General features: G+C 43.8%; 1 protein-coding gene across 2 annotated transcripts in view; it reads right to left on the reverse strand.

Moving 5' to 3' along the window:
- Nucleotides 1-3,506, reverse strand: part of LOC110525419 (3',5'-cyclic-AMP phosphodiesterase 4D) — a 55,113-nt gene extending 51,607 nt beyond the window's left edge. Inside the window, exons 1-2 of one of the 2 annotated variants that reach the window (XM_090237176.1) lie at nt 3,273-3,506; nt 2,564-2,718 (exon numbers count right to left, since the gene is read on the reverse strand). In XM_090237176.1, coding sequence (XP_090093302.1) covers nt 2,564-2,628 — 65 coding nt within the window. In that variant the 5' untranslated portion in view covers nt 2,629-2,718; nt 3,273-3,506. Of the gene's footprint in view, nt 1-2,563; nt 3,018-3,272 lie in introns of both variants that reach the window. The other variant, XM_090237175.1, reaches the window with a different exon arrangement.
- Between the last annotated feature and the right edge of the window lie 6,820 nt (nt 3,507-10,326).

Consider the following 10,326-nt stretch of genomic DNA (forward strand, 5'->3'; position numbering starts at 1 on the left):
TCATACTGCTCAGGAAGGAGATGCATACTGTCTCCTAGAGATGAACGTACTTTGGTGTGAAAAGTGCAAATCAATCCCAGAACAACAGCAAAGGACCTTGTGAAGATGCTGGAGGAAACAGGAAGAATCTATATCCACAGTAAAACGACTCCTATATTGACATAACCTGAAAGGCCACTGCTCCAAGGAAGAAGCCACTGCTCCAAAACCGCCACAAAAAAAAGCCAGACTACGCTTTGCAACTGTACATGGGGACAAATATCATACTTTTTGGAGAAATGTCCTCTTGTCTGATGAAACAAAAATATAACTGTTTGGCCATAATGACCATCGTTATGTTTGGAGGAAAAAGGGGGAGGCTTCAAGCCTAAGAACACCATCCCAACCGTGAAGCACGGGGGTGGCAGCATCATGTTGTCGGGGTGCTTTGCTGCAGGAGGGACTGGTGCACTTCACAAAATAGATGGTATCATGAGGAGGGACAATTCTGTGGATTTATTGAAGCAACATCTCAAGATATCAGTCAGGAAGTTAAAGCTTGGTCGCAAATGGGTCTTCCAAATGGACAATAACCTAAACATACTTCCAAAGTTGGGGCAAAATGGCTTAAGGACAACAAAGTCAAGGTATTGGAGTGGCCATCACAAAGCCCTGACCTCAATCCTATAGAACATTTGTGGTCAGAACTGAAAAAGCACGTGCGACCAAGGAGGCCTACAAACCTGACTCAACTACACCAGCTCTGTCAGGAGGAATGAGACAAAATTCACCCAACTTATTGTGGGAAGCTTGTGGAAGGCTACCCGAAATGTTTGACCCAAGTTAAACAATTTAAAGGCAATGCTACCAAATAGTAATTGAGTGTATGTAAACCTTTGACCCACTGGGAATGTGATGAAAGAAATAAAAGCTGAAATAAATAATTCTCTCTACTATTATTCTGACATTTCACATTCTTAAAATAAAGTGGTGATCCTAACTGACCTAAGACAGGGAATTTTTACTCTGATTAAATGTCAGGAATTGTGAAAAACTGAGTTTAAATGTATTTGGCTAAGGTGTCTGTAAACTTCCGACTTCAACTGTAAGTCCATAAGAGAAGAAGAGTTATGACAAACTGAGAAGTAAACAACAGCCCAGTACTGGACCGATGGAGATATAAAAAATAAATCATTTAAACGATAGTATCTGTGGTCACCATCCATTCATATCAGCCCAATGCTCTGTTGTCTTAAATGACTGAAACGGCACACTGTTACAAAAGATTACAGATATAGGCATATACGATCTCACATCAGCTGAAATCTGAGTAGAAGAGAAAGATGAGGTTGAACCCTCAGGGCAGACTATTAGAGATATCCTTCTCCATGTTAATCTGATCATAATACCTGTCCTTGAAAGGCATCCTCATTCAGATGGATAACTCCGCAATGGCTTTAATGATGATGGGGCTTAGTTCACACAGGCCTTCTCCCAGTCTGAGAGGCTTATGTGGATAATTAGCAGGCTGTGTGAGAACAGAGCGACCCTAAGGCCAGGGTCGAGGAGGGAACCAGCATGCTGTGTGTTTGTTCAGGACTGGACTGTACTGCTCAGCCTGAAGTACGTCGGAGAAACCCTGTGGAAATAAACTAGTCTTCGACAGGGATCTACCCTTGCAGAGAACATGTGAGTGCAGAAGTGATGAGGGAGAAAAAGAAGCCATAGACAAGTGGAGACAGGAGGGAGAGAAGAGGGCGGGGAGAGCAGCCACCTGGAGGTGCATTCTATGGAAGAGGAGAACCCTGGGGGCGCTGCTAGGGAGACGTTCCAGAGTACATGATGATTAACATACAGCCTTTACCACCTTATGAGAGAGTATGTAACGGCTGTTGTATGGTGTTGACATGGTGAGTTCTGATGGAAACATAGTAACTAGAGACACCACAGCACAGAGGCAAACATCCATGCTGGATGACTTCTCTTATTTTCACTGTGTTGTATAGTTAACAGAGTACAACAGAGAGGAAGACTAGAAAAAGACATCTCTCACATACAGTTACTGTAGTTAACCAAGAACCTCTCATGTTCCACAGTCAAAACAACAAATATGAACGGACAGGCCAGAGCTTGACAGCCTGAAGAAGGAAAGGAACCAGAGAACAGTGGGAAGTATGATAAGGGTGCAGGAGAGAGGGCAGAGAGGATTGAGATGACAGGCAGGAGACAGAGGCAGGGAGAGGAAGATGATGTGGAGATAAACGACAGAGCCTTACACAGGATGATGGAAAGAGAGAGAGAGAGAGAGAGAGAGAGAGAGAGAGAGAGAGAGAGAGAGAGAGAGAGGCATATTTGTGTCTTTTGGAGGGGTTGGAGTAAAAGTGGTTGGACCTTATGTGCAATTGATCGATAAAGTTACTACTAGGGAACTGGAAATTGGGCGAGTGAGAGAGGAAAGTAGCAGGACAAAGGAGAGAGAGAAAAGGGTGAGAGAGATAAAGGTTTGAGAGAGAGGGGAAAGAGAACACAGAAACAGGGAGAAACAGGACAGTGTGTGGTTGGAAGACATTGTATGTCTGTTTACCAGATTCCTTCCATGTTCCGTAGAGAGCTGATGGAGCGAGATCGTGGCTTCATAACAATACTCATGATGTCACCTTCTCTCCCACACGTTACTGTCCTGTCCAGGCCACAGCCCCCACGGTCCTGTTCAGGTCAAACCACAGACCCCACAACTCCCTAGAAAGGAAAGTGTTCCTGTTCAAACCACGGTTCCCACAGTTCCCACGTTTTCCCCTCCTGGTCAAACGGTCCTATTGTGTTCAGATTGTGGTCAAACCACAGTGGTCACTCTTCACTTCTACAGTTATCTCAAAAAGCTGTCCTGCTCTGATAAGATTCTTTTCAGACCGTGTTTCGACCTCTCCTTCGAACTGCAATAATCCTGTGCATGGGTCCAACAGAGTGGTCCTGTAATGTTCCTGTTGTGGTCGTGTTGTGTTTAGGGCTTCTGTGCCCCAGCCTGGGAGCTTATGGTCCTGACAGAAACAGAGACTGGTAGATAAGTCAGAGAACACAGGACTGGAGTTCCAACTAAAACTATTCACTACACAGGAATCCTCTCTCAGACCACAGTGTGAGTCGGATCCGCCTCCTCTATTAATCGCTCTCTCTCACCCCCTTCCTTTCTCTTTCCCTTCCTCGGACTCCTGTTTGCTCTCTCTCTCTCTCTCTCTCTCTTGCTCTGTAGTTGTTACCAACGTGTGTCAATTCTCTTCCACTTTTTTCCTTACCTCTCCTTCCTCTCCCTCTCGACAGTCTTTTCCTGGCCAGCGAGTATAAGCCCTCCTCCTCTCTTTCTTCTCCCTCTTTTTTCTCTCTGTCTTCTGACTCTTCCCTCCTTCCCTGGCCACATGTGTAAGCTCTCTCTCTTTCTCTCTCTCTCCTTCCTGCAGCTTGAGGGGGGGTTTGTGTTGGCAGGGGTGGGGTTGTTGAGGTTGCAGTAACTCCTGCAGGGGCGGGGCTCTATCCCATAGTACAGCCGCTGTCTCAAACATCAATCACACTGCTGCCAAGGTAACCAAACACCAACACCCGTGTTGTGTTATCCACAATGTGCTAGAGAAGTAGCATAGTGGCATGTGGCACAAATCCACTGTGACTTCCAATGAATTACAATTGAAGTTATCCACAGTGACTAATACAGGTGTAGTAAGGACAGAAAGTAGCTGAATAAAAGTCATAATATGAGCAATGTAAATTAAGTAAAATCTTACATATTGAGCAACTTCAATGACTGAAAACCGTTTGCATAATAGTGGAGCGAGGGAGCGAGGGAGGGAGGGACCAACCAACCAGTGACCAACCAGGAGAGTTTGAGGACTAGCCCCAGACCATTCTCCAACGTGAAAAGATTCTGTTACGTGAAATCATACCAACAACGTAAATTCAAGGTATCGTCATACATTCTAGGAAGTCTAATCCCTCCAATTAAATATCAAGTGTATAAGTCTAACTTGATCATCTTCTATTCGTTGTGGTAATAGTAAGTACTGTTTCAACTGTAGCCAACGTCTACAATCAACATTTTTCTTATCAAACAGAGAAAGAACATGGTGAATGTGGAATCAGGGTACGCTCCGGCTCTTGAGGAAGTTTTGTCAACAAACATGGAGGCTTCCACCACATGGCAGAACTTGGCCAAAGTTTCTGTCAGGGCTACTACACAAGCCCAATTACCTCATAACCTGGTCACTGAGAGAGAGAGAGAGAGAGAGAGAGAGACGGGAGAGAGAAGAGAGAGAGAGAAAGAGAGAGAGAGCGAGAGAGAGAGAGAGAAGAGAGAGAGAGAGAGAAAGAGAGAGAGAGAGAGAGAGAGAGAGAGAGAGAGAGAGAGAGAGAGAGAGAGAGAGAGAGAGAGAGAGAGAGAGAGAGAGAGAGAGAGAGAGAGAAGAGAGAGAGAGAGAGAGAGAGAGCTCCTCATTAGGGTCTGACTGGGACAGATAAGTGATTCTCTTATGAAGCACGTCTTAGACACAACAACAGCTCGTTATAAGACCCGGTAGTAATAATGTAATAAGTAACAGCAACACACACGTACAAACACACACACACACACCTGCATCTCATGTACCTTGGCATAATTGTGTGTCGTGACAACAGAGTGACGTCAACTAGAGGATGTCGTCTTTTGTTCTGCCAGAGAAGAGGGAGAGGGAAAGAAAGAGAGAGGGAGAGAAAGAAAGATAGAGGGAGAGAGAGAGAGAAAGAAAGAAAGAGGGAGAGAGAGAGAGAGAAACTGGCCCACTCAAGGCTTTCTATGAGGGATAATACGTTGGTCATTTGCTTCATGTGCTGCTTCTTTTCTTTTATGTTGTGTGAGAGAAAAGAGACAGGACTGGGGCCACCATCGGCCGCACGTCACACTCTCTCACACTCTCAAACACACACACTCACACAATGAGCTGTAATTCCACATAATCAATGCTGACCTCAGATAATGAGGTAATAATGTATGTAGCGTACCCACATACATCAGCTAACAAATAGGCCTATTCACCAAACAACAGGATGAAACAGGATGTCATTGGATTGGGGGCAATCTTGCCTTATTCCTTCTTCTGGTCATTTTTGTGGACCCTGAGCCGAGTTACTCCCTGACCTTCTGACTCCACATAAAGTCTAACAAACAGCATTTGTTTTAGGTCAGACATGAAGAGAAACAGCTATTCTACATACATCAAATCAATTTGTTGATTTTTAATTTGTTCCCAAGCAGCACATAAAGCCAATGACAGCCATAGTATCCCTCATAGAGAGACGTGAGTGGCCTGGCTTCTCCTTCTCTCTCTCATTCTTTCTTTCTCTCTCTCAACTCCCTCCATCGTTCTTTCCCTCTCCCTCTTCCCTGGCAGAACAAAAGACAACATCCCCTGGTTGACGTTACACTGTCATTTCATCCTGTCATGGTGTAGTATATAAACATCCTGTCATGGTGTAGTATATAAACATCCTGTCATGGTGTAGTATATATACATCCTGTCATGGTGTAGTATATATACATCCTGTCATGGTGTAGTATATGAACATCCTGTCATGGTGTAGTATATAAACTCCCTGTCATGGTGTAGTATATAAACATCCTGTCATGGTGTAGTATATATACATCCTGTCATGGTGTAGTATATAAACATCCTGTCATGGTGTAGTATATATACATCCTGTCATGGTGTAGTATATATACATCCTGTCATGGTGTAGTATATATACATCCTGTCATGGTGTAGTATATATACATCCTGTCATGGTGTAGTATATATACATCCTGTCATGGTGTAGTATATATACATCCTGTCATGGTGTAGTATATAAACATCCTGTCATGGTGTAGTATATATACATCCTGTCATGGTGTAGTATATATACATCCTGTCATGGTGTAGTATATAAACATCTTGTCATGGTGTAGTATATATACATCCTGTCATGGTGTAGCATATATACATCCTGTCATGGTGTAGTATATAAACATCCTGTCATGGTGTAGTATATATACATCCTGTCATGGTGTAGTATATAAACATCCTGTCATGGTGTAGTATATAAACATCCTGTCATGGTGTAGTATATAAACATCCTGTCATGGTGTAGTATATATACATCCTGTCATGGTGTAGTATATAAACATCCTGTCATGGTGTAGTATATATACATCCTGTCATGGTGTAGTATATATACATCCTGTCATGGTGTAGTATATATACATCCTGTCATGGTGTAGTATATATACATCCTGTCATGGTGTAGTATACACATACATTCGGCCATCTATCCTCCGTTGAAAGTATAATATGTGCGTCCCAAATAGCAACATATTCCCAATATAATGCACTACTTTTCCCCTGTGGGCCCTGTAGTGCACTACATAGGGAATACCGTAGGGTGATATTTGGGACGCATCCCATGTTTCTCCAGCAACTCAGTCAGTCAGATGATGAACCTCTGTGTGAGGCTGGCAAACCAATGAGCTTCTCTAACAGCAGAGGTACAGTAATGTGACTGATTTCATGCTGGCTGACTGGCTGCATCCTGAGGCTGTCCATGGTTTTCACATCACGTGACTCGTTGTCAGTCATTGGTAGTGAATGAAGTGGACATGAATAGGCACAACCCACTGGTTCATGTTAAAGCATCAGTCACACCTTGAGTTTTGTCTTACCCAGGGCCATAGTTACAGGCTAAAGGCAATATAATTTGTATTTTAAACTGTGGGAATTTCACAGGTCCACAGTGATATACTGTCATTGTTGCATACAACCCAACAAGAAAGGGTTAGCAACTTAAACACAAGATATGATAACAAAGCGCTTCAAACTAAGAAGTACAGCAGTTACATTCAGTTACATGTAAAGGTATAATACAAGTTCAGCACACAGGTAATTTGAATCATTATTGCCATCTAGTGCTGAAATAGGCATACTGTATATGCTAAGGCAGTGCCAGTGGACAATTCTAAATCATTATGTCCCCCTAGTGGTCATGAAAGTTAACCTGAAGTTGGCCTAGCAATAAGGCAAGAATAGACCAAGCTAAGAATAGGAATATTCCAAAGTTACTTGGTTGAATTGATTTTGTTAAATAGGCCTTTGTAAAATGAGTTCATGATGCATATGACCTTATTCACTCTACTATCAGTGCAACGTTGCTACTCTCTGTTATCATCTATGCATAGTCACTTTAATAACTCTATCTACATGTACATATTACCTCAATTACCTCGACCAACTGGTGCCTCCGCACATTGACTCTGTACCGGTACCCTCTGTAAATAGTCTGGCTATTGTTATTTTACTGCTGCTCTGTAATTACTTGTTCCTTTTATTTCTTGTTCCTATTTGTATTTTTTAAACAGCATTGTTGGTTAGGGATTTGTAAGTAAGCATTTCACGGTAATGTTATTCTAGACATATAGATATGGGTGGAACTTGACCTGTGGATTGAGTGTGCTGACCGTCTGTCCTCTGCAGCCTCACTTCAACCTATTGATAACAAGTTCAAATCAAATCAAATGGTATTCGTCACATGCGCCATGTATTGTATTTGGCGCATGTGACGAATACCATTTGATTTGATTTGAACTTGTTATCAATAGGTTGAAGTGAGGCTGCAGAGGACAGACGGTCAGCACACTCAATCCACAGGTCAAGTTCCACCCATATCTATATGTCTAGAATAACATTCTGACCTTTACCTCATGACTTGGTTATGGCGCCAAGACTCACACACCACATTACACACACAGACACACATGCACGCACGTCATTCACACAGACACATGCTTACGTACGAGCAGACACACACACACACAAATACAGAAATAACCTGCTTTGATAATCATAAAGCACACATCTGATTAGTATGATTACTTGGAGAGACAGACAGACCCTGCAGAATTAGCACTAATGGGAGGAAAGTGCCTTGGCTGTGAGCGTTAGAACAACCAATAAGCTGAATAATCAACTGAATGGAGCCGTCTCCCAGAACATGGAGTAAAGTGCAGGATTTGATGGAGCTCTCCCATTCCCTTATTTGTCACCTTTCATACTTCTAATAGCACCAATCTCTCTAACAGTAAACATGTTGCTGCATCCACACACACACACGCACACGCACTTCAAAGTCTACTGCAGATATTGACCAACACCTGCGCAACATTGGATTTATACAGACCAAACACCAGAACTAATACCTTATAAAAACCAAAGCCACAGATGCAGGATCTTAATTTAACCTACAGTATATTGTCACAAAATAATCCTACGGCAACAGGATTTGAAAGTTTAGTCCATAATGTTGTTTGATCAGTGGTTAGACTATTAACTGGCCAAAAATAGGCTACAGTGCCTTCAGAAAGTTCACACCCCTTGACGTTTTCAACATTTTGTTGCATTTAAATAAAATAAAATCAAATCAAATTTTATTTGTCACATACACATGGTTAGCAGATGTTAATGCGAGTGTAGCGAAATGCTTGTGCTTCTAGTTCCGACAATGCAGTAATAACCAACAAGTAATCTAACTAACAATTCCAAAACTACTGTCTTATACACAGTGTAAGGGGATAAAGAATATGTATATAAAGATATATGGATGAGTGATGGTACAGAGCAGCATAGGCAAGATACAGTAGATGGTATCGAGTACAGTATATACATATGAGATGAGTATGTAAACAAAGAGGCATAGTTAAAGTGGCTAGTGATACATGTATTACATAAGGATGCAGTAGATGATATAGAGTACAGTATATACGTATACATATGAGATGAATAATGTAGGGTATGTAAACATTATATTGGTAGCATTGTTTAAAGCTAGTGATATATTTTACATCATTTCCCATCAATTCCCATTATTAAAGTGGCTGGAGTTGAGTCAGTGTGTTGGCAGCAGCCACTCAATGTTAGTGGTGGCTGTTTAACAGTCTGATGGCCTTGAGATAGAAGCTGTTTTTCAGTCTCTCGGTCCCAGCTTTGATGCACCTGTACTGACCTCGCCTTCTGGATGATAGCTGGGTGAACAGGCAGTGGCTCGGGTGGTTGTTGTCCTTGATGATCTTTATGGCCTTCCTGTAACATCGGGTGGTGTAGGTGTCCTGGAGGGCAGGTACTTTGCCCCCGGTGATGCGTTGTGCAGACCTCACTACCCTCTGGAGAGCCTTATGGTTGTGGGCGGAGCAGTTGCCGTACCAGGCGGTGATACAGCCCGCCAGGATGCTCTCGATTGTGCATCTGTAGAAGTTTGTGAGTGCTTTTGGTGACAAGCCAAATTTCTTCAGCCTCCTGAGGTTGAAGAGGCGCTGCTGCGCCTTCTTCACGATGCTGTCTGTGTGAGTGGACCAATTCAGTTTGTCTGTGATGTGTATGCCGAGGAACTTAAAACTTACTACCCTCTCCACTACTGTTCCATCGATGTGGATAGGGGGGTGTTCCCTCTGCTGTTTCCTGAAGTCCACAATCATCTCCTTAGTTTTGTTGACGTTGAGTGTGAGGTTATTTTCCTGACACCACACTCAGAGGGCCCTCACCTCCTCCCTGTAGGCCGTCTCGTCGTTGTTGGTAATCAAGCCTACCACTGTTGTGTCGTCCGCAAACTTGATGATTGAGTTGGAGGCGTGCGTGGCCACGCAGTCGTGGGTGAACAGGGAGTACAGGAGAGGGCTCAGAACGCACCCTTGTGGGGCCCCAGGGTTGAGGATCAGCATGGTGGAGATGTTGTTGCCTACCCTCACCACCTGGGGGCGGCCCGTCAGGAAGTCCAGTACCCAGTTGCACAGGGCGGGGTCGAGACCCAGGGTCTCGAGCTTGATGACGAGCTTGGAGGGTACTATGGTGTTGAATGCCGAGCTGTAGTCGATGAACAGCATTCTCACATAGGTATTCCTCTTGTCCAGATGGGTTAGGGCAGTGTGCAGTGTGGTTGAGATTGCATCGTCTGTGGACCTATTTGGGCGGTAAGCAAATTGGAGTGGGTCTAGGGTGTCAGGTAGGGTGGAGGTGATATGGTCCTTGACTAGTCTCTCAAAGCACTTCATGATGACGGAAGTGAGTGCAACGGGGCGGTAGTCGTTTAGCTCAGTTACCTTAGCTTTCTTGGGAACAGGAACAATGGTGGCCCTCTTGAAGCATGTGGGAACAGCAGACTGGTATAGGGATTGATTGAATATGTCCGTAAACACACCGGCCAGCTGGTCTGCGCATGCTCTGAGGGCGCGGCTGGGGATGCCGTCTGGGCCTGCAGCCTTGCGAGGGTTGACACGTTTAAATGTTTTACTCACCTCGGCTGCAG

Source organism: Oncorhynchus mykiss, chromosome 6 (genome assembly GCF_057628025.1).
Source record: "Oncorhynchus mykiss isolate SJ-2025 chromosome 6, ASM5762802v1, whole genome shotgun sequence".
NCBI lineage: Eukaryota > Metazoa > Chordata > Actinopteri > Salmoniformes > Salmonidae > Oncorhynchus > Oncorhynchus mykiss.